The 24,393-nt window shown below is 34.6% G+C and overlaps 1 protein-coding gene across 2 annotated transcripts in view; it reads right to left on the bottom strand.

The window, feature by feature from the left end:
- The window catches only part of PDE3A (phosphodiesterase 3A), a 316,106-nt gene that overhangs the window by 20,135 nt on the left and 271,578 nt on the right, over positions 1–24,393 (bottom strand). For both annotated transcript variants that reach the window (XM_017528921.2, XM_037738537.1), the window contains exons 7-15: positions 22,361–22,446; positions 21,063–21,217; positions 19,226–19,363; positions 16,437–16,548; positions 9,936–10,049; positions 9,596–9,795; positions 7,678–7,881; positions 6,308–6,463; positions 3,827–4,085 (exon numbers count right to left, since the gene is read on the bottom strand). In XM_017528921.2, coding sequence (XP_017384410.1) covers positions 3,827–4,085; positions 6,308–6,463; positions 7,678–7,881; positions 9,596–9,795; positions 9,936–10,049; positions 16,437–16,548; positions 19,226–19,363; positions 21,063–21,217; positions 22,361–22,446 — 1,424 coding nt within the window. The remainder of the gene's footprint in view (positions 1–3,826; positions 4,086–6,307; positions 6,464–7,677; positions 7,882–9,595; positions 9,796–9,935; positions 10,050–16,436; positions 16,549–19,225; positions 19,364–21,062; positions 21,218–22,360; positions 22,447–24,393) is intronic.

Genomic DNA, 24,393 nt, shown 5'->3' with positions numbered 1-24,393 from the left:
AAAGTCCTGGTGCCTGGGCTGGATCTAAGTAATGAGAATTAAATACACTGGGTGAAAAGGGGCCAGAAGTATTCCAAGCAAAGTTTGAAGAACAGGACATAGGCAAAAGTGTATGGAGCACAGGTCATGACCCCTTACATCAATTCCTTATTTGAAAGCTTCCTGACAAGGCAATAGATATAATTGAAATTAAAATAAATTTGAATTCTTTCTATGAAAGTCAATAAAATATATTATTACATCAGATTTTTTAAAAGCAACTTAAAAATTACTCTTCTACCTCAACTTGTCTCTTTCTAGTTTGTTTTTGTTAAAGTACAAATCAAATTCTATTGAGAATTTTTTTTACTATTAATATACTTTTTAATCAAATCCTTTGAATCAAGAGTTACAAAGAACCCTGGCTGAAGGACAGGTTTGAATCACAGTTGTAGCAAACACTCTTCAGTTCAAGGTGATTACTTAAAGTTACACATTGATGGCAGTACATTCACAGGGAAGCAGCTAACAAAAGCTCAATTTTCCTCTTTGTTCCTTTTAGGACAGTCCCCATGAGAGCAGCTGTTCCCTTATTAATACTGTTAAATGTTAGCAATAAACCTCTCTGGAATTATACTGAATAAGAAGGTGACGTAGAAGAAAGTTTGTACCAAATAAATTTGCGTAGATTAGAGTCTGCAGGTGGTCTGAAACATGCCTGTATTGAGAGCCAAATTGTTCAATACTGGAACCTTTTGAAAGCAGAACAAAGAGCCTTTCATTGCTCAAATTCTAAATGCAGCTTAGTACTTCATTAGAAACCTCTTAGTTCGCTGTAGGAATCTTTCAGATTTAATTATGAGGTGGGGTAAAAACCTTCTTCTCCTAGGATACCATATTGAAACATTTTATTCTGTGTTTCCTGGGACATCTCCAAGTTTTACAAACTACAGAAGTTATCTGTGCTTATTTATTTTTTTCTGGAACCTAAGTATTAGGCGAAGTCAAGGTAACCATCTCAGCCAATATGAACTCTGAAATTAAAATTACTGAAAGCTAAAAGCATTGAAGTTAAAAATTAAGAAACCTGGCTTTCCTTTCTGGTTCTACAACCTTGGGATGTTATTTAAATTTCTGAGCCTTAGTCTAATCTTATGTAAAGGAAGGCTGCTAAACTGTTAAGGATCGATTCCCCCTTCATTTCTAAAATTCCATTACTCTATGTGACCAATATTTAGAAAATACTAATGCTGCTCCATATTTATCATTTTCTTGGCTGTAAAGAAATACTTTAAAGATAAGATTTCCAAAGCTACAGTATCAAATCATTGTGAATGGGATATTTTTCAATTTTAATATAATGTGGTCAGTTAACTTTTGGAAGGTATTAGCGAACAATCCAAAAAACTCTCATTCCTCCTTTAGTGAACTTGATAAAAATGAGAAGGTATGACAACTCAACACTATAGAACAGAAAGAAATGGAATATGTGGCTATAAAATTTGCTGCTAAAGGTTAGGTTGACAAGCTGAGCCTGTTAAATCTCCCGGCCTGGGTCCTTCAATTCCCAATGCCTGAATCTGCATGTCTATATTTTCCATGTGTGTGAGTTCAAACAGCAGTAAGTCAGGGCCCTGGGAACAAAGCTTTTCCAGAGGCTAAGCCGACAATACCTTCATTCAGTGGAAAAACTGTCTCATTCTTAGTAAGACAGTAAACTACCTGGCTCTTTGAAATGAAAACAAATAGAAAGAGAAAACTAATACTTGTTTATTAAATGAAAAAAATGAATAAATAACTCATGAATTCCAAGTCTTGGCTTCTGGCTCTGAATCCCAAGATCAATACAGACTTTCTAATGGAAGCCTTTTGACTTGAATCAGATAAATAAAATATAATTACTTTGACAGTAGAATATTGAAGAAAAACAACATTTATTTCCCCTATTCTGTAAAAAAATTAACAGATTGGCTAGATCTGACCTGAAGCTCAATTTGCAAAAATCTACCTCATCAGTTCATAATTGATAATGACTTCTTTATGTTTGCTTCTGTGTGCCTACAACGGGGTACTTATATCAGGGCAAAATGGATCAGTACAAGGTTAATCTCCTTACAAGATAGTTGGAATGAACCAAGTTGTACATTTTCCTGACTGTTATAAAAATAGGCAAAAAATGATCAGAATGTCTTTCATTGGTCGTATTTTTGGTAAGGGCTTTGGGAATATTAAGATTGTACTTTATCTGTAAAGGTAGACAGAAATCACATACTATGTTCTTAGGAACACAGGAATAGTATTTGTGCAATGTCATTGGACGGGTCATGGATTTTTACTAATTATGCTATTAGTCACTATTTGTTTTGTGACAGAATAAACAGGAGAGTAGATTTAGAGGCTTAAAGAAAAATGATTTTATAGTCGGTTAAGCTAAATAGGTTAGATTGGCCACATGATGCACTCCAGCCAATTACCAGATGTGATAGGTTCTCACTGTCACTGTTGCTACCGCCCTGGTCCAAAGTCACAGTCATCTCTCACTTGGATAATTTCAAGTCTCCTGACTGCTCCCCCTATGCCTACTCTTGCTCCCTTCCCAATCACAGCATATTCTCAATAGAGCAGCTGAAGCAGTCGAGTTAAAATGTAAGTTGAGTGTACTGACTCTTCTGTTCAAGACCAGTGACAACTTCCCATCTTACTCAGAGTAAAAGCCAAAACCCTTACCGTGACCTAAAGAGTCCTACCTTCCAAGCTTGTACAGGCTGACTGACTTATTTGTTGTTGCTGTTGTTTCGCTGTGTTTTATTTTAGGCTTTTAGCATCTGAAGCTATGGTTTTTAGTTTCTGTCTCTAGTGATAAGCAGAAAAGAGGGATGAAGAAGGGGCTTTATTGGCCCAACCAGAAACAGAAACTAAGGACCCATGACTGTATTCTCTTCCTTGGACACCTTGGCTCCCCGCTGCCTCTGTCTTGCTGCTCCAGCTATCTCAGTTCTCCTGCTGCTCCCTGAACACCCTACCCAATGCACACCTTAGGACCTTTGCACAGGTTGCTTTCTCCCCTCCTTGGAATCCTCTTCCCACATATAGCCTCAGGGAGCATCCCCTTACTTCTTGCAGGTCTTTTCTTTCCATTTTTAAAAAATTTTCCCTTGTTTACATCTTTCCTATCCCTGGTTATCTTACCTAAAATTTTAACCTATCTCTATAATATTTTACATCTCCCTCTTTTTATTTTTACTCTCATATTTATCAGTATTTATCACTACAGTAAATATTACTCTATCTAACATATTATAGACATACTGACTTGTTTTGTTTTGCTTAGTGTCTACTGATCCCACTAGAATATACTTCTATAAGGGCAAGGATTTTTTTTTTTTTTGTCTTTTTTTTTCCCCCACAGCTCTATCTCTAGTACCTAGAATGATGCCTGGCACGGAGCAGGTTCTCAATCAATGTCTGTTGAATGAACAAATGAATACTACTTCCTATTCACATGGAGTTCCCCTAACCAAGCCAGTAAAAACCTATGACTGGTGTTTATAGAAACTGAAATTCCTTTCACTTTTAAATCACTCAGATATCCTGAAGAATATACTTCAACTCCTTTTTTCTTAACTTCATGGTGGAGAAGATATCTTTGTATGATATATATTATTATTATAGGTTCCATAGTCTGGAATTTCTAGTATTGTGATACTGGGGAAGGGAGCTATCCATAATCAAACTTGGCAAATGATATATAGACTTGAAGTACTATATTTCATAAGAAGCATAAAATTCATCTAAAGTAAAAAAGTAATCCAGGGAAAACACATTAGAACTAGATTTTAGAACTTACTTGGAGATTCATTATTTTCACAGGTTTCCTCTTCATGTGGTGCTGTTGCTTCTTCCTCCTCTTCTTCTGGGTCATCAGTATCTCCTGACTCATCGCTGTCTTCCACCCATTTTCCTGGCATTAGTCCTGCTGAATCATAGGAGTTGCACAGAGGCCCCACAATGTGAGAGATGAAGGATTCCTGAAGATTGGCCAGCTGAGGAGCAGAACGATCCATGAAGGGGCTTATGGGTAACCCAAGGCTGGCCTCTTCATCACCCTAGAAATACAATACAAGTCAAGTCAACATTCACTTGGCATCTGAAATTTGTAAATAAGCAAAACCCCAGACATTAACGCACACATGACTTTACTTGACAGCTAAAGGATCCTACCTCAATCGCTAGGATTCCTATAGAAAGACTTTGCTGCTAATTAATACTTTTGTGATCTTGAGGTTTTTGCTTTTTATCAAGGAGAAATACAGAAAGTCTAAAGTCTAATGTATCAGTAGATAATATTTTTATCACACAAGTCAGTGTCTTTTATATGAGAATATAAATGCATTAAAATGTAATGGTGAGGCCAGGCACGGTGGCTCATGCCTGTAACCCCAGCACTTTGGGAGGCAGAGGTGGGCAAGTTATGAGGTCAGGAGTTCAAGACCTGACTGGCCAATATGGTGAAACCCCATCTCTACTAAAAATACAAAAAATTAGCTGGGCATAGTGGCAGACACCTATAGTCCCAGCTACTCTGAAGGCTGAGGCAGGAGAATTGCTTGAACCCAGGAGGTGGAGGTTACAGTGAGCCAAGACTGTGTCACTGCACTCCAGCTGGGTGACAGAGTGAGACTCCATCAAAAAAAAAAAAAAAAAAAAAAAAAAAAAAGCAATGGTGAGAATAATTATTAAAAATATATAAATGTAGCCTATATTCATTTTTTGCCTTGGCTGCCAGAAAGCTGAAAAGAATTTATTGCTCAATTCAAGGGGTTACCTTATCCCAGATTTTGTTTGAATTATTAATATATCTTCTGTGATTGTGTGGTTTCTGATATTCTTATTTATCTAAACATTTAATAATATTACTGTATAAATGTTTTATTTGGAAGTGCTTCAAATCTTTCTGAGGGGGAAAAAAAGGAGATTTTTAGCCAGAGGTTACCTAGCAAAATTAATAAAGGAAATATCCCAAAATATGAGCAACAATTATGCCTAAGAAGTGGTATTACAATACGTGAACTTTCCCTTTACTTTACATTTTTCTGCATTTCCATATTTCAGGAATGATTATTAATAAATCCCTTTCTTAAGAAAGGCAATACATTATTTTTTAAAAGCACAAACCTTTCATTCTGCATATGAATCCTACTTATAATAATTATAAAATTTCATTCTAATCTCTGTTTAAATATGTCCAGTGACAGACAATTTATTACGATTAATAAGATGTCTCAGCCTTTCTATTTTTGGACTAAGTTTTTTTCTGACATTGACCTGAACTCTACTTCCCAATAACTTCTATAGACTGGTTATAGTCACACCTTTTTTTTAGGGCAGTAGAGAGGGATCTAACTTCTTTTTATGAATCAGATCCTGTGCTAAGTATGTTATATAATTTATCTTCTTTAATCTCCACAGCAATGTTATGATTAACCTATTTCTAAATTAGTATGTCACTCCTTTAAATATCAGAAGACAGTTATATTTCCCCCAGAGAAAATATCTTCATTTTCTTCATGTGCTTTTCTGCCACTTATTTTTGTCCTTTATGCATGCTTCTTCACCTCCACATTCTTTTTACAAACAGTGGTTCATGGTACCAGACAGGAAGGTTCAGGTGCAATCTGACTGGTGTAGGGTAATGTCAGGAGGATCACTCCTGGCTTGTGTAATTGTGGTAGCTTTTTTAGTAGTCTGCTAACTCTCACATTATCATGTCAAATGAAATGCCTATTTCTTTTTAGCTTTTTCATATACTATTGTTATTAATTTTTCTTACAAAAGTAAACTTAATCTGATATGCATATATATTTGAACTACCATATACATATAAACTATTCCATATATATTTAAACTACCTTCCATGATAATAAATAAATTTTTTAGGAAGGTAAGTCAACTTAATGTGATATGCATATACATTTAAACTACCATATACATATAAACTACACCATATACATTTAAACTACCTCTGTGATAATAAATAAATCTATAAAAGAACAGTATTTCAAGGATCTTCCTAACGTCTGACAGCTCTCTCAATATTTTCTTCCCCCCAAATGCTTGCAAATAACTTTATCATAGAGGGTTAGATTATATTTTAGTCAAATTTTTACACATCACTTTTTATCTCCTGATCAAAATTGACAATGCATTTTCTGATCAAAGTGTGAATATAAAATAGAGGGATCACACTTTCACAGCCATTAGAGGCTTTGAGCAATTCATGAGCAACCTGTAAGTATAGACTGAGATATATGAAACAGTTGTCAGTTACCTGTTCATAAAATTCATTGACAATACCATCTGTCCATTGAAGATGAAGTTCTTTACATTTAGCTGGACCATTGATATCAGCCAACTTTATACACATTTGACAAACCAGTAGACGATCATTTTCATTGGTCCAGTCTATTCCAACATCATCATTAACCTAGTTGAGACAAAGTTAAAATATGTTTTGCTTCAATAAAAACAAAAGTGGAACAGAAGAGAAAACAAAAGAACATTTATTGTCTTCATATTATATAGGGATCATAATACCAAATAATTGGGAACTTCTAGCTATTTTTTAATGTTACTGGCCTATGTAAATTAATGGTAACAATAGTTCATCAGAAAAGTAAAATAATCAATTATGGATAAAGTAATAATTATGGGTGACAGGGTGAGTATAGACAAAAATAATTTAATCATACATTTTAAAATAACTAAAAGAACATAAATGTATTGTTTATAACACAATGAATAAATGTTTGAGGTGACAGATACCACACTAACTCTGTTATGACTATTATGCATTACATGAATTTATTAATGTAACCCATAAATAGAAACACTATGTACCTACAAAAATAAAAATTTTAAAAATCATTAATTATCATATTAGCAACAAATGCTTTTTAAAATTGGCATATATAATCAATTACTTTTGTTTTTTATTTTTTCGAGATAGAGTCTCACTTTGTCTCTCAGGCTGGAGGGCCATGGTGCAGTCTTGGCTCACTGCAACTTGCATCTCCTGAGTTCAAACAATCTTCCTGCCTCAGCTCCCCAAGTAGGTGGGACTACAGGTGTGTGCCACCACACCTGGCTAATTTTTGTATTTTTAGTAGAGATGAGGCTTGCCATCTTAGCCAGATTGGTCTTGAACTTCTGGCCTCAAGTGTTCCACTTACCTCAGCCTCCCAAAGGGTTGGGATTATAGGCCTGAGCCATTGCACTGGGCATTATTATCGATTGCTATTAAAATAATACAGTTACAAATCATAAAAATTTTTATAACTTAATATTTGGGCATTCACTTTTGACATATAAAATTTTGCTTCAACTTTTGATCTTTACTGCTGCCAGATAATTTATATAAATATGCCATAGAGATGAGAAAAAATGAAATCAAAACCACAATGACAGAATGTGTTATTCCTCTGTAGCACAAAACATAATCTATAAAGACAGGATCTTAACTTCTTGGGCATCTAGAATCAGATCAATATGTATATGTGCGCTTCTGGTTAAACATTTTATTGCATTCCATTTTCACATTTGACATATGAGAGTTGATAGTAACATGTTTTGTTCAACAGTTTGCTTCCATGATATCTTTCAATGCATCTATAAAATGAAGACTGGTACAACTCTACTTACCTTGCTATTAAATTTGGCTACAAAGTCAAAGTGTTTCTTCAGGTCAGTGGCCAAAATTGCTTCAATGACAAGGAAACGGAAATGCTTAAATTCCACATGGTCAAGGTTAACTAAGAAGTTATACTCTGGCCGAGACATGAAAAGATTCCATGCAGCAGCTGCGTGATGATTCTCCAAAACTGAACGATCGTTATATAGCACCGCCTAGGCAAATAAGAGAGTTAAGAGTTCAACTTTTTAAGAAAATAATCACAAAAATGATGAGAATATGCAATGCTTCTGAAATTGCTTTTTATTCGTACAAAGAAGAAATGTAATCATGTGACTCCTGCTTATCAAGAATCAATTACTATATAATGACTCTATTATTTTTCTTGATTAAATTTCCCTTTTTTATAAGATAAATTCCTTTCCTTGAAACTTTAGCGGAAACTCTTGTGAGGGGGCACTAGCCTATCTTAATAGATACTTTAAAAAGTTTTCTTCTTTAGATTTCTTTGTAGGGTACAGGAATTTAAATATCAAAAAGATATACACATAGAAAAGGAGGAAGGAAGACAAAAAACTTACATTTACATATATATGTAAATATAATTATACCAATACCTCAAGAGGTAACTAGGTTACGTTCTGTATCTGGCATAAGCATTACCTCCTCTTAAACACATATAGCTATTAAAAATAAATAGAATCCCCAAAGTGCCCATGATTCAAAACATTCCCACTCCACTCCATAGGAAATATCACATTTTATCTAGTATTTGAAGATAAAAAATGACATTTACTTGTTTGAAATTCTCTAATAATGCAGAGAGAAGTTTTATTAGAGAATGTTTTTTTAAAAAAGAAACTGCCTACAAAATGCCTAAACATTAATTTGCAAGAGAGCCTATGGAGAAAATAAAAGACCTAAGGACAAAAAGAAAACACTAAGCACTGAATATTAATATTGAGGTATATAAAAATGTGGACATGTAGAAAAATCTGAATGGCAAATTATCCTGGCCAGTGGATTTTTGCCTATCTTTAAAAAAAATAATTCTGGTGTATGAAAGACAAGTGGAAAAAAGGTAGATAATCAAGAAAAAATTATCAGATAATTTTTATTGTATATAGATCCAAGGAAAACTATAGAACAGACCATAAGATCAGCTGTGGAAAGGGATACCAGTGGGACAGAAGAGGCAATGAAGAAAACAGAAAAGTAATATAGAATGAAATTGGCCTCTAGATCTTGTAGAAGAACAGAGGATCTCAGAATGTTTAGTAACTTGGGTTCAGCCAATTAAGTAAATAAGGGGCTATATTTGATTGTATAAATGGGCATGTCGAGATACTTAGTGATGAATTTTTTACTTAGATTTAATTATACACCAAGATGAAATTTAAATTTATTCACTGCTTTTAGAATCTATGTTTAGGCAAAAAAAAATTTCCTCCAATGAAACGAATTGATGTTAAAATTCTACCATCCTGTAGATATGTCACAAGAATCATAATTGTTATAATGAATATATTTCAAAGGAATGATCTTTATATACAAAGAAGCCTTACATTCTTAGAAGTCCAAGAAATACTGGGTTATCTAATCTTTTCAGAAAGGGGCTTTTGTATAGGTTGCCTTTTGTTTGTTGAAGGGGTCCATTAACATGAATTCAAATAGATTTTCTTCCTAAGAAGACAACTGAGAAATGATTTCCATGGATAATGAAGTTGTATACCTGCCATTAGTATCTTGGAAGAATCCATGGTTTCTTTTCAGAATGAAAAATTCATGGTTTTAGCATGGTCTCTGAGAATTTTCAGGTAAGGCTATAAATAGTTTGGCTTATATTAACTTGATGCCTATTATAAATCACACTTCACTTTCTTGAGAAATCTTTAAATTATTCCTCCTAACCAAAATCTAAAGATTTACCTGAGGAGCACTAGTTGCAACCAGGAAAGCATTAGTCCTTCCTGGGTGATCATAATCATGCATGGCTGCAGCCACATACAGTGCCATCAACTCTAAGGCAGGGATATTCCCAGACAGACATCCGTATTTATCATCTGTCACATTATATGTTTTTGAGAATACATATCCCATATGTCCATGTGTAAATCCACTGTCAGAATCTGAGAAGAGAAAATGAGAGTCACAGAAATCTTTTTTAAAAGTATTAAACTGACATCATTTGTCTTCACTTACTTTTTTTTTGAAAAAACACCCTTGTTCCCATCTCTCACAAGGGAGTACAGATACACTTCGTACATACCTGAATCACTGGTTGAACCATGATCATTAATCACAGTTGAGAGGCCTGGAATAGGTTGTGTAGTAAGATACCAAACAGCATGTAAAACATCAGTGGCATGGATTCTGTTATGATCTGTAATCAGTGAACACAAGTCATCAATTTACGAACTCTGGGGTCCAAGAACTAAGAGTGCCATCTACTGGACAAACAGTTTAGTCCTAACATTTTACTATTTCCATGAAAGCCAAACTTTCTAGGACAAATATTCTTTGATTACTCTTCTATAACTCTATAATATCCATAGTAACAAGAAAAAAAAAACCTACTTGTAACATTTGTTATGCATGCAAATACCTGAAGTATAAACATCTGCATCAATAGTCGACCACAAACTATGTATATAGGAAACTCACTGTGTGAAACAACTGTAATGTTTACTTTTGTAATTATTTTCATGCTCCTGCATAAAACTGCAGAGAACCAGAATAAAAGTAATAGCTATGGTACACTTCAACTAGATCAGACATAATATTCCATCTCCGATAAATGGTACTCAAATATAATCTGAGAATAGAACATAATACCATTTTTCTGTATCAATCTTAAAGCACTGCAATAAAATATCTTTTATATGTAGATTATATCCACAAGCAAAATGCAAAGCCGCAAGTATATTCTCTGATCTAGAAATTCTAATTAGAGAATATAGTTCTAAGAAATACCTAAAAAGAAAAAGAAAAACCTCTTTGTATATAATGTTGAAAGCTATGCCATTTAGAAGAGTTAAAACGTATGAGAAAACCAGATTTACTAATCATATTGCCATCATCATGGGAAGGGGGTCATACTCTACATGTGCAGTTCAACTTCCTTCAAACCATAACCACGTGCCCAGGGTGCCCTTGCCGTCTTTTTCTGTGCAGTTCTTCCAAGTCTTTTGTTTGTTTATCAGACCTCTCATAATACTTCACTGATTAGTACGCTTTATTCTAAATATACTAACTTTACATATTACATTTCTGCTAACCAACCATGATACTGTTTCCTTCTCTAGTATAATAGATTACATTTCTGCATAATACTTAACACAAGAAGAAGGGAGAAACAGGAGAGAAAAAGAATGACAATAAGAATATGAAAGAAACACCTATACCCTAGTTAAGGAAGGAAGAAGAAACCTATGGTCAATGCAGCAATTATAGCACCCAGGTAGGTGCTAAATTTCTGGCAGCTGTTACGAATCAGTCTTTATGTGATAATATGTAGCTAAATCTTAGGTAAACACCCTAGAAATTCAGTGGAGAGGCCTGGATGTAGGTTTGAAAAGATTTCATCAGAAAAGCTTAAAGAAACTCAACTCCGGCCAGGCAGGGTGGTTCATGCCTATAATTCCAGCACTTTGGGACGCCAAAGTGGGTGGATCATTTGAAGTCAGGTGTTCCAGACCAGCCTGGCCAACATGGTGAAACTCTGTCTCTACTAAAAATACTAAAATTAGCTGGGTGTGGTGGCAGGTGCCTGTAGTACCGGCTACTTGGGAGGCTGAGGCAGGAGAATCACGTAAACCCGGGAGGTGGAGGTTACAGTAAGCTGAGATTGCACCACTGCACTCCAGCCTGGGTGACAGAGTGAGACTCTGTCTCAAAATAATAATAATAGTAAATTAAAAAAATAAAAAGAAAGAAAGAAACTCAACTCCTAGCTTCCTGAGGAGAAAATGGCAAAACTTGTATACCTGTGTCTGTTGTAAATATGAATACTAATATTGTATGGTACTTCAAAGAGCAATTTTATTAAGACTGGCATCTATATCCCTGAGTATAGACCATATCCAGTGATATAAGACCATTACCATTTACAAATAATTCACAGGCAACACAATTACAATTATATTTTATGTCTGTACTTGGGCTATTTATGAAATTGATCATACTAGAATTTTCTGGATTTGAGACAGGCATGTTTTCACTTCTGCTGTATTTATTATCCATGCAAACTTGATTGAGTTACTTAAAATTCATTTCCTTATCTTAAAAATAAGATAGAGTAAAAAGCCTCATTTCTTTATCTTAAAAATATGAAAATAATACTGCCAACTTTATAGTACAATTGTGACAATTACAGAAGGAAATCTATTTTAAAGGGCCTGATACACAGTGAGCTTGCAATTTGTGTAAATATTACTCATGTAAAATAAACTGTTACTGTAGAACAAGTTAAAACTAGTATAGATCACCAGCTTTCTCCAAGAATCACTGCTGGATTTGTAAGAATAAAATAAAATCTCTTCTACACCTATCAGGAGGCAGAAGACAGAAATGAGACCTGGTATGGCAGGAAAATGGCAGTCTGGAAATAAGGTTCCACTTTTGGGAAATAAGTTGGAAGCCAGCTTTTGAGTTAAATTACCTTCTCCTGTTGCAAGCTGGGAAAATTACTATATGCCAGTAGTTACTATTATTATTGAAAGTCAGAGAAACCTGTGCATGAGCAGAGCATTGCAGAGGTGGATGGCGGGGCAGTATCATAGTGTTTCCAGAGCCTGTTTGGGGTAAGGAAATGATAACATCTATTCCAGGTGAACTTGTAGCTTTTGAGCTCTAATCATCACTGCTCTGACCCCACCCCAAGGCCTAGGCCCAGAAAATTTTATAGGTAATATTTTTTGTTTTTGTTTTACAAACTTTCAACAAGCAAGCAATCCTAAGTAAATAATCTAGTGCTGAAAACATAAGACGAAAAGCTGCAATGAGGATGGTACAATCTTGATTTAAAAGCTAGGTAAAACCAGTATATATATATTTTAAAATGTTCCTTTTGCTTTTGAGTATAGATAAAAGTACTAAATTAAGAGTATAGATTTAAAAGTACTAAATTAAAAAATTGCTAACCAAATCTAGCTGCTTAAATATATACATCTAGTTATATGTCTGTATGTCTAGGAGAGTAACACTGTCATCAATCACTTAGATTGAAGAATAGAAAACCATCTGTCCTGTTAGCAGTCAATAACATGTTTATTAATCAAATAGTCACTTAGCATGTATTTAGTATTATGCCAAGTGCTGGCATCTCCACTGTTCTTGCCATTAACTCTCTGGTAACTCAACCCAGGAACAAAGACACCCAGGAAAGAAGCCAGCAAGGTCAATGTAAGTTACTGGCAGGTTTCTATGTGATACATTAAAATGCTTAAAGATTCCTGTTCTTGTTCTGGCCAGGGTAAGCAACTGAGAAGGATAAGAAATGCTATCAGAGCTATCATTATTTTATCCTTATTATCATCACACCTCTTCCTTCATCTCTGCATTTTGGACAAACCCCTGGTCTTCTCAATGATGCCCTCACTCACGTGTCAACCCCATCGCCCTCTTTAATGACATAGACACACATGCATATACTAGCACATGGTACACCCTACCTCTTTCCCAGAGTCCGCCCATCTCCCTCTTCCGTCTTGATACACTTGTTTTCTCAACTTTCTCCTTTTCCCTCAAGCACAGAGTTGAAGTGAGCTGGTATGGAGGGTTGGAGTTGTATGTAAATTCACAGATTTTAAGATCCAAATTTATATAGTTTTGATTTAAAATTATGTCTATACTCCTATGCACCATAGGGTGAGGGGAAGTAGTAAAGAATAAAGGTAACACTTTAAATATGTTTTTTCTTTTGGAAAATAGTTAATACTCTGGTAGTTCTGCCCGTGTAGCTTGCACCATGTCACTTCAGTTTCCAGCTTTAGAATCAGTGGGAACATCATGTACAGCTTAATTAAACTGGACTAAATACAGGTTGAGCAGGACTATTCTCCTTGCTGTCATGAAATAGCGACATGATCACAGGTAGTTCTGAGGCATTCTCCCCATTTCTCAAACTTAAATAAGGATGAGAGGTGTTAGGGAGACTATACTTTAGAGCTGAAACTCTTTGAAAATAAAAAAAAAAAAACTACCCTAAAAAATAACAGCATCAATAAATGAATATGAATGGATTTTTCTTTATTAAGCAAAATGCCCAACTGAAAAGGACTATGAATGACACCAAACATTATTTATGTCCCTATGCAATTGGGTACTGACCATACATTAATTTATCATAAGTTTGATTGAAACTTATGATATATTTGATATATTTTTATCACATTTACATTATTGAGTTGCCTATATTTATTGTCTTTCCATTGCTACTACCATAAAATTTCTTTCTTTTATTCTCTGTTTAAATCTAGATTCTTCAATTTTTATCAGGATTCTAATTACACATTTAAAAGCTTTCCTACATACCCTCTTCTCTTGAAAACTGTTAGAGGTACACTTAGAACAATAATAAGAAATTTAGTTTTTAATATTTGCACACATTATCATATTAAAGTTAATCCAACCCCATTTTAACTTCAGTTCCTTTTAGGCTTCATTTCAACTCTGGATTCATTTAGATAGAATCATTAGAAATATATCCAAAGTAAATATTAAAATAAGTAGGTACACAGCAAATTTTTATATGTACTAATTATAATTAATGTTAAGTGAAGCTTTTAATAAATATTCATATTAATCTCAGCACATATGAAATATTCATTAAAAGTGATCACAAATGAAGCTAGAGCTTTCCTATGGAAAGATGTAAATAAATTCCCTTTATGGAAAGTATCTAGGACTTCTAATAGAACAAGAAAATTTATTATAACAAATTATTTTCACCTGGAATAAAGAACCCACAATTTCAGAGAAAAAAAAATAGCTATTTACTTGTAATATATAAAAATGTAATAAAATATAAAAGTAAATCTTAGAATCTGAAAACTTATTTTTGTACTTAAATACTTGTAATCTTTCAACTATGATTCAATGATACACTACCTGTGAAAAAGTTGGTAGTTATTATGTGCATGGAGGTTAGTATCAATTTGAACTCAGTGGAACTTTGCTGTGGCTAATTATATCATTAAAATACATTTGAAAATATAACATGAATTTGGAAATTCAGTCTAGTGACTAGCTGTTCTTTAGCGTTCTTTGTGGCTTCCTTTCTACAAAAGCTTATTTATGTAACTCTTTAGCCTTTGAGAAATCATGAACACTTAGGTCAATCACTGGCATTCAACTAGGGTGGGCCCTGGGAAAACTATTAAGAACACAAGGCTTATCTTGAGATCTTTTCCAACTACCCCTTTTTTCATATTTCTCTTCCAACTTCCATGGATTTGTCAGCCAGATGTTCCCAGGGGCCCTGATACTGTTAAGCTCTCTTTCCTCTACTCCAACTGTCTTACTCTGCCTGTATTTTGGTCCTGTATTCCTCAGAAAATCTCATTTGTAAATTCAGTTCTTCCTTCTCTTCTTCTATGATACACTATCAGCTGTGTATATTCATTCCAATGTAGCATGTGGATGGGATTTTGAAAACAACATGCTCATAATAAATCCCTAGGTTAATGTGATACCCCTTTCTGGAAATAATTGTGCTTTATCAGTATTAATTTATTTTTTTTTAATTTAACTTCAGCTCTTTACAATTACATAAAAGATTACAGGGTTCTTAAGTCTGAAGTGCATAAAATCAACTTTAAAATTAAAAGCTTAAATATGATTTAAATAACATGTTTCCATGACATGCTCCAATCAATATATTATGTTTGATTAATTTTCTTTCCACATATTTATTTCCTTGATGTGCTACATGACTTTTTAATATCTCCACAATTTCCTTGTTTGGACCTTTAGACATTGTCTCCCAAACCATGTATTTTGTAGCATTGTAGGACCATTTTACTTATGTGTTTGGATCGATGATACCTGAAATGCTACATAATGAAAACTTAATTTCTTCTGTGTGTTTCAATTTTTTGTTAATGTAAATGTGAAACTTATTCTTGCAAGACTCAAAGCTTGAACACTTGATTGTGTGTTCTCCTTTTGTCTTCCCATATACCTGATTTTTTAAAACGTTTCTCATCATTTTTTCCATAACCACTTCCAGATGTCTCTTTTCTATTTTATTAACCAGAACATCATCCTCCTGACCCTCTAAACACCAGCCCACTTTATCTTATGTTGAGAAAACATATATAGTAACTTAACTCTTCAGATGCCACAACAAAAGTTGAATTCACCCAATAAAAGGGATGAGTTATTAAATGAGCAATACATTTAATATTTATTTATTTCAAAAAATAGCCATATTAAAGTAGACTTAAGTTGGATTTACTGTGTGCTAGGTACTACAATAACCTCTTTAAAAATATAATCTTATTTGATCCTAACAATCATATGAAGCCGGTATTATAATTCTTATTTTATGAACTAAGAAATGAGGCATCTAGAGGTTAAGTAAAACATAAGGTCTCATTCAGCTAAAAGGCAAAGGAGCCAGGCAATATTTCCTAATCATCATATAATGTCTCCATAGTGAGTGTTTACCCTGTGTAATTCTGTGCTACCTGCTAATGATTCACTATCTCATTTACCCACAGCAAATTCAACATATTTTAAAAGTATTTTACAAATCACATATACTTACAAGGAATATCCCTGTATCCAATCTCCAAAGCATGAAAATAATTCATAAATTCCCTAATTGGAATTTTAAAAGCTTCAAAGAGGCCCATGTCTTCAAAAAGTCTGTAAGACACCTGTAAAAGAAAAGACAAAGCCTTATGAAACATCCCTAATTGTATGTCAGACATAAAGAGAACAATTCTGAAACTAAGTAAACACTGGCAACTGAAAAGACTAAACGCCTTTTCAAAATCTGAAGGATGTCCTTTTAAATTGGTTAAAATAAAAATGATAATCATCAAAAGGCAGGCTGTATATTGAAACTGATAACTCATTTCCATTGCACGTGTCTCTTTAAAAGTCTGTTGAAATGAGACTTTTTCCATTTAGTCTCAGCCAAAAGGTGATTTCTTGGAATGTTCACATTAATTCATTTCAGCTGTCCTAAAGTCTCACTGTGGCAAAAAATATTTACATATTTTCCATAATCAAAATTTCATGATTTTTGTTCTTGTAAACTCAAATAAAAGGAACAATCCCCAAAAGTTCTACTTAGCAAGTCATATGAAGCTGCATTTTTTCAAAATTTAATGTCTAGCAAATTGGAAAAGTAAGAGGTAACTAATAAGGATCATATATCAATATATTACTCTATTTTTGGGACATGATTGGAACAAAAGATACATTATTGAACTTTGCAGGAATCTAATTGTTAATTAATCTTTTTAATGTCTACTGGTATCCATGAGTCTTAGAAAACATTTTGTGGCATTTTTGGTCCAGTTTTTTCTCCTATTCCCAGCTCACAGAACTTTAAAAGAGTGGTTGATACCTGCAATGAAAGTGTGTACACTGTCATTTGTGCTGTAAAACTGACTGCTATCATAACCACTTTTCTACTAGGTCCGAATTCTCATGTGGAGAATGTGAAGACGCAATAACTCAAGGTGTTTTATGAAAATCTGAGAAGCTTTTGAATGAATGTAAAAAGCCTGGGCTTCTGATATGGATAAATCTACTTTTGAATCCTGGGTTGAATATTTAATATATGACTTTAGAAGAGTAGCATATTCTCTTTTTAAGCCTTAGTTTCTTCTTCTGTAAACTAATATTTTAAAAACCCTGCACTAAAGTCACTGTGAAGATTAAGTTTTCGAGACTCTGTGAAACATACATCAAATATAAAACAAAATGAGCTATGTCTCTCCATACCAGGGAACACACTCCCTAGTAAAAAAAACATAAATAAATAAATAAATAAAGAGACGGGGGGGAGGGGAATGCTTCCTGGCCAATTGCCACATCTTGTGGTACCATTACAGGCTTATTTCCAGGAAAGACCACTCCCTCAAAGTTGCAGTTTATCATGAGTTTCAGAAAAAGATAACACAATCTCCCAGGGGGTTCCCTAAGGTATGAGGCAAAGGTGAATTGGACAGAACAGCTAACCTTAAATCTGTCCTTAAGGTGAACTAGTATAAGAGACATTGCTTAGCACTGAGAATAAAGGAAAGGAAGAAGAAAAGGACTCTCAACTCCTAGTAAAGTGCAAGGGCTGCCATTATATTCCTCTACTTGGTCATGGACAGAATAGAGTCTAGCAGAGGCAATAACTGAATACTAAACAGACTTTGTAAGAATTTTGTGCCTCATATTCTATCAATAATCCTAGTGTACCCCTAGACTAGACAGCCATATGTGCTTGCAGAATTAAACACTAAAAGAAACAGCTGTTATCTTTTCCTTTCAGTCTTCACAGATCAGGATCCTCACCCCAAAGTTCCACATTCAGACACATGTTGAGTGATCCAAAGAAAGCTCATCTCGGATGCACTGCATAGCAATCAGCATTTCTGTGATTTCTCTTCTAGTGTTTTGCTGAGAAGTGTTAGTGGCGCCAATAAATCTGGGTTGGGTCCTGAATTCTTTCCTAAGTCTTATATTCACAGGTTTGGTGGTCCTTACTATCTCTGCTCTGATATTTATTCAAATTTATAAGAATACACCTAAAACGTGAAGATAAGCTGATACGTATTATCACACCATTCTCCTTGTTTAATTAAGGGTGTGTATTTTGACAGGTATTCCATAGTACAGCAAATCCATCACTTTGTTTTGTGGTTTAAAACAAAATATTTTCAAATTCTTAATTTTTATATGTTGTCTTTCTTCTTCAGCAAAACAAATAATTACCTATGTGAAAAGCCTTGAAAGTAGTTTAGCCTAAAGAAAACAATGCTTAAAGGCTGGTTAGGCAGCAACAGTATTATTCTTAATTTCTTGTCATAAATAAAGGAGTTTGTGATTTTCAAATACAGAGAACTCTATTTGATGTGTTTCTCAAAGCAGCAGGAGGAAACACATTTTGGCACATCTTATCTTTGATAAGGTTTAATATTATAAGCTCCATAATACTCCAAAGTTTTAAAAATGTCATTGAAAATTATTTCAGACAATAACTTAGTATTTCTAAACAGGCGGTTTTCTTCTTTTAGGGGCTAGTGTCAGATTTTCTCTTGCTTAATTCTATGAATCCTAGATGATTTGTCCCTTGTGTATATAACTCTATCCCCTCCTACTCTGTCTTAAAAAATATATAGTATTTTAATTGCAGAATATGACATTCAACTCACTTGAGGTTCTAGTTTCTTTGGTTAACCCACCACCAAGAAATCTACAGAATGTTGTGTTTTACAACTTCCTTTCTCTACACAACACCTATCCACAAGTGTCAAGAATTTACAGAGCTTTAAGTAACCAAGGAATTGTTTTTCCTATGTTTAAATTAGTATGAATGAATGCATTTCTTACCTGACTAAGAATACGGCCACATTTTCTTCCTATATTTTCCACTAAATCAAAAATTGGAAAATTCCAAGCATTTAGCTGCTCCATAATTGAGTCCAGGTTATCCATGACAAGAGGTTCGGGAGCAAGAATTGGTTTGTCCTGTAATGTTTAAGATTAAAATACTTAAACAGCATGTACTTTTTCTACAGGGAAATTTGTGCTTTGCTAAATTCAATAAATACTGTGGCTATTGGAAATAAATGACTTAAAACTCCAAGGTGAATGAGTGATCTTTACCAAAAAAAGGTCAAGATGAATAAGACATTGACCCCAAAGTAAGGAGGAAAGGAACTAACGCTGTTTCAGATATGAATTTTGCACTATTAAGTGCTTGCCTATCACTGGTTCATATATACTCCAGCAAAAACATGGATGTTTCTTCTACAAGTTAGTATAATTGCTTTGGATCTACTGCAAGGTTCTTAAAGTTTTAAAGACATCAGAATATTCTGAAATTACATGTAAATTTATATCTCTACATAATTATGTAAATTTTTCTGAGATGAGGGCTCCTTCCTTAAACTCTCAAAAAAAAATCCATGAGTAGGAGGACTTAATCACTCTCATTATTATTTATATTAATGCTTCCAAATGGACATTAATCCTATAGAATAACAACTGCCACATTTTTCAGGGATTTTAATTTATTTCATGTGATCTACTGTTTCCTGAGAAACATGCACTAGGTAAATGTAAAGGCTTTTTATAACATGGTCCCAAATGAGGACACTCTTAAGAGTACATTTGCCAAAAAAAAAATTAAGAAGAAAAGAAAAAGATAATGAGGATAAGGAAACATATATATTATTTTACCTGACAATCTATCTGACTTAGAAATAAAACAGGAAACACAGTAAAAGAAAAATGATAATAGCAGCCACTGATGATCACTTGAGAGTCAACAATTTTCTACCATTTGCCACCTTTCTAAAATGAAGCTCACTCAAATGTATGCTTTCATCCTCCTTAAATGGATCTCTTTAAACACACAGAATGCGTCATCATTCAGGGATATTTTAATAGGTGGCTAGTGTCAATATACGCCTGACTTAATATAACAAGAAAAACACATATTGGTTCATTTTCTAAGTCAAGGAGGCAGAAAAAACCAGCAGATACCCTAAGACAATGAATATCTTTTTCCCCCCTTTCCTTCATCTTTCTTTCTTTCTAAAGTGTTGTTTTAATGAATGAAGTATTTTGTCCTATATTTACTTTTCAATTGGGTTAATAAATATCTGCAATCATTGTATAATTATAAATAAGCTATTAATCACCAGATAATAGAACCATTAAGAGACTGATAATGCTTGAAAAGAGAAAAAATATATTGATATGTATGGGAAGGGTTATAATACATGTGTAACCTGGATGAAATACATCTGTAAATATGTTTCAGAGATTCATTTCTTTTCTTCTTTTTTTTTGTTTTTTGAGATGGTGTCTCACTCTGTTGCCCACTATAGGGTGTAGTGGCATGATCTCAGCTCACTGCAACCTCCACCTCCCAGGCTCAAGTGATTTTTCTGCCTCATGCTCCCGAGTAGCTGGGATTACAGGTGCCTGCCACCACATCTGACTAAGTTTTTGTATTTTTAGTAGAAATGGGGTTTAACCATGTTGGCCAGCCTATTCTCAAACTCCTGACCTCAATAATCTGCCCGCCCCGGCCTCCCAAAGTGTTGGGATTACAGGCATAAGCCACCGTGCAAGGCCTCAAAGATTCACTTCTAAGCCAATATCTGTAACAGAAGCTGATTTCTCAAGTAAATGAGTGAGTTAAGTGATATAGGACTACCAGAAACATCATGGTGTCAGGAGCATAGGTGCTGCAAGCTGATGCTTTCCTCAGAGGCTCTCTCAGGCACTCTGTCTCATCTTCATTCTGTACAATGTCACTGCCGTCACTGTTGTTATTGGTTTCATAATCAGAGGTAACTTGAGCAGTGTCGTCTACAATTAAAAGAAAACAACTTATTACGAGATCTACAATGGGGAAAGGGGGCTCATTCAAGCAAACTTTGCTAAGATGCATATGGTAAATAAGTGTTTAGGGAAATACTGCTTTCATGAGCTTACAATCCAAGAATAGTAATATAATAATATATAATCCTGTATGATTATAGGGTGGAGAAAAGCACACATCTGTTAACAAAGTAAAACAGATGGAAATTATAATCTGTAATCTGCATGGCATTCAATAATTTCTCAATAATATTTTTAGAACAACAGTTCATACATTTAACAAATCCTATGACTTTGTTTCTTTTTTCTCTTTTTCTCTCCCTAAACATTAAACCACTGAGTAACTGACTATAACACTTACTGTAGAACGGGCATGCAAGGTGGAAGACATTGAGTTGACACACCCAGGAGTAAAGTGCTCTGTAGAGCAGAGTGATGGCATATGCTTAAGGGCAAGGGAAATCCTTCATATCCAATCCCATTTCTTAGAATCCTGTGGCTTCCTTCTTATCTGTCCCACTTCACAGTCGCCATTTCAGTCAGCAGTGAACTGTGCTAACTAAAAGACCAATCAGCAAACACCCAGAGTCTGAAGTCTATGTTCTCTGAGCTCCTATGCCGTTTCTCATAGCTCAGTAAGGTGCCCGAAGGAGGTTTATTGAGTGTTTGCTATGTTTTGGGAACCACTTAAGCACTTTCAATGTCAGAAGTAGCAAGATAAAATAACATTGCTATATAGTTCTATATATTATATAAAATCACCTCTTGTGTTTTAAAAATATACACATGTATAACTGTAGAAAAACGTTTTGGAAAGCTCTGCACCCAAGCTTTACCCATGGTTAACTCTAGAGAGTAGGATTATAGATGACTTTAGTTTTCTCCCTTGTCCTTTTCAATCTGTAATTTTAAAAATCAGGCTGGGCACAATGGCCCATGCCTGTAATCCTAGGAGTGGCTGAGGTGAAAGTATCACTTGAGCCCAGGAGTTTAAGACCAACCTGGACAACATTGTGAGACCCTGTCCCCCAGCGCCCCCCCCCCAAATCAGAAATGTAGGTCACTTTTGATCAGGAAAAAAACATAAAGCAATTTCCATTTTGGGCAACAGGATCCCAAACAATGAATTACCTGTTCTACTTGGTGTCCGAGTGGCCGCCTCACTTCTCTCCAGGGGCCCATCAGCAGGATTCCCTTGGGAATATGGTCTGCCACAGCTAAAAAATAGTGGAAGAGCTGTAGGTATATCCTGCTCTTTTCAAAAAGTCTCAGGCACATACTGTCTAAGTGTACATTAAGGTAAACAACAATAATAAAATATTTCTACCTTCTACTTATTTGTTTTGTAAAAATATTCACTTTGTTTGATACACAAATACTGATATGCAATATACTACTTTCTTTTTTGTGAGAGAGTAATAAATACAAAGGATTAGAAACTTCATCTGATTCTCATTCTCCTCCTCCTTTACCTAGATCATATTTAAGGTGAAAGGGATATAAAATTTTGTTAGATTATTTAGAGGATACTGGGATAGGCTGCTACCTACTTATAGTACCAATTTTGCAGGTGTTGACCTATATTGGACAACAGTATCTTCCCCAATAAAATACCTTGTGCCTGCTTAAAAGCCTCATTATGGGCCAGGCACGTTGGCTCATGCCTGTAATCCCAGCACTTTGGGAGGCTGAGGCAGGCAGATCACCTGAGGTCAGGAGTTCGAGACAAGCCTGGCCAACATCGTGAAATCCAGTCTCTACTAAAAATACAAAAATTAGCCAAGCGGGGTGGCGAACACTTGTAATCCCAGCTACTCGGGAGGCTGAGGCAGGAGACTCGCTTGAACCTGGGAATTGGAGGCTGTGGGGAGTGGAGATCACACCACTGCATTCCAGCCTGGGCAACAGAGTGAGAGGCCACCTCAAAAAAAGAAAGCCTCATTATTAGATTTATTTCTTTGGGTTATGATATTTTTATGTCTAAACAGACCTTTAAGAAAAGACAACATAGGTTGAAATAGAATGATAGTATATGAATTTTATGTTTTGCTACACAATAAAAATGGAATTTGTTTTCAGATTGATCAGTTACTTGTTAAGGCTTTAAGGAAATGAACAAAAGAGAGGTGCATTTTGAGGAAGAGCAAACGTATGACTGACTACACTGACTACATGGGATGCTGGTTGAGAGAAACAGGCCATAGAGGCACTGTGGACCACCAAGAAAAACAAAGGTAAGAGAGGTAAGCAATGCCCTCTAACAGAGGGTGCTGGAGAAATGAAGTTTGACTGTTTTAAAAATTAAACAGTAACCCCATACATGACCTAGCAGAGGCCATAAACTGGCTCTTCCCTCATCTATCTTGTTTAAAGACTTCATGATTAGATTTTGATTCTGCATTTTGCTGCTGGGTTCTTTCCATCTGACTAATATTACAAAGGGTCTCAGAGGATTTTTTTTGTTTGTTTTTTAACCACAGATTACCCACTCTAAAATGAAAAAAGTAGTGATAGCTTATTGTTTAATATCTTAAATACCTCATCATTTTTTCCTGAATTGTGCTTGTGTGTGCACTGAGAAGAGCATTTTCCAGGTAGATAGTATCTACATACTAAGTAACTTTACTTTTTAACCCTTAAGCATAAACAGAAAAACATTACATGTAAAATATTTCTAATTATTAAATCTGTCAGTATGGCTTAGAGAATAAAAAGAAAATGATAAGACAAAAAGGAAAAAGAAAGTAGATACAATTGGTAGGCTTACATTCTCAGAAGTAGAGTTTATTAGCCTTAAAATTTTTCATTGCAAAATAATACCTAAAAGGACCATTTAAATTAGAACTTCAAATATGCCAGCTCTCATGCCAAAGAAATAGGTTGTTGCACAGACCTTACAGCAGCCAAGAGACTGGGATTCAACGCCAAACTCTTCAAGTTCAGCAGGGGAAACCACAATAATTAGTTGTGTGTTTCTGAACCTCTCTGTGCCTACATGGGTGGCTGCCTTTAAGGCAATAATAAAACCTGGTTTGAATTATAGATTTATAAAGCCCAAAGAAATAAAACACACACTACTGGATTTATAAACATTACTGAACAAGTAGACAGTAAAATCCCCTTGTTTTTCTCTGAAACCTCTTTTATAAAAATCCCATTTTATT

Source organism: Cebus imitator, unplaced genomic scaffold (genome assembly GCF_001604975.1).
Source record: "Cebus imitator isolate Cc_AM_T3 unplaced genomic scaffold, Cebus_imitator-1.0 Scaffold2, whole genome shotgun sequence".
Classification (NCBI taxonomy): domain Eukaryota; kingdom Metazoa; phylum Chordata; class Mammalia; order Primates; family Cebidae; genus Cebus; species Cebus imitator.
The sequence above is the reverse complement of the archived record's forward strand: the minus strand, read 5'-3'. Positions and strand labels throughout refer to the sequence as shown.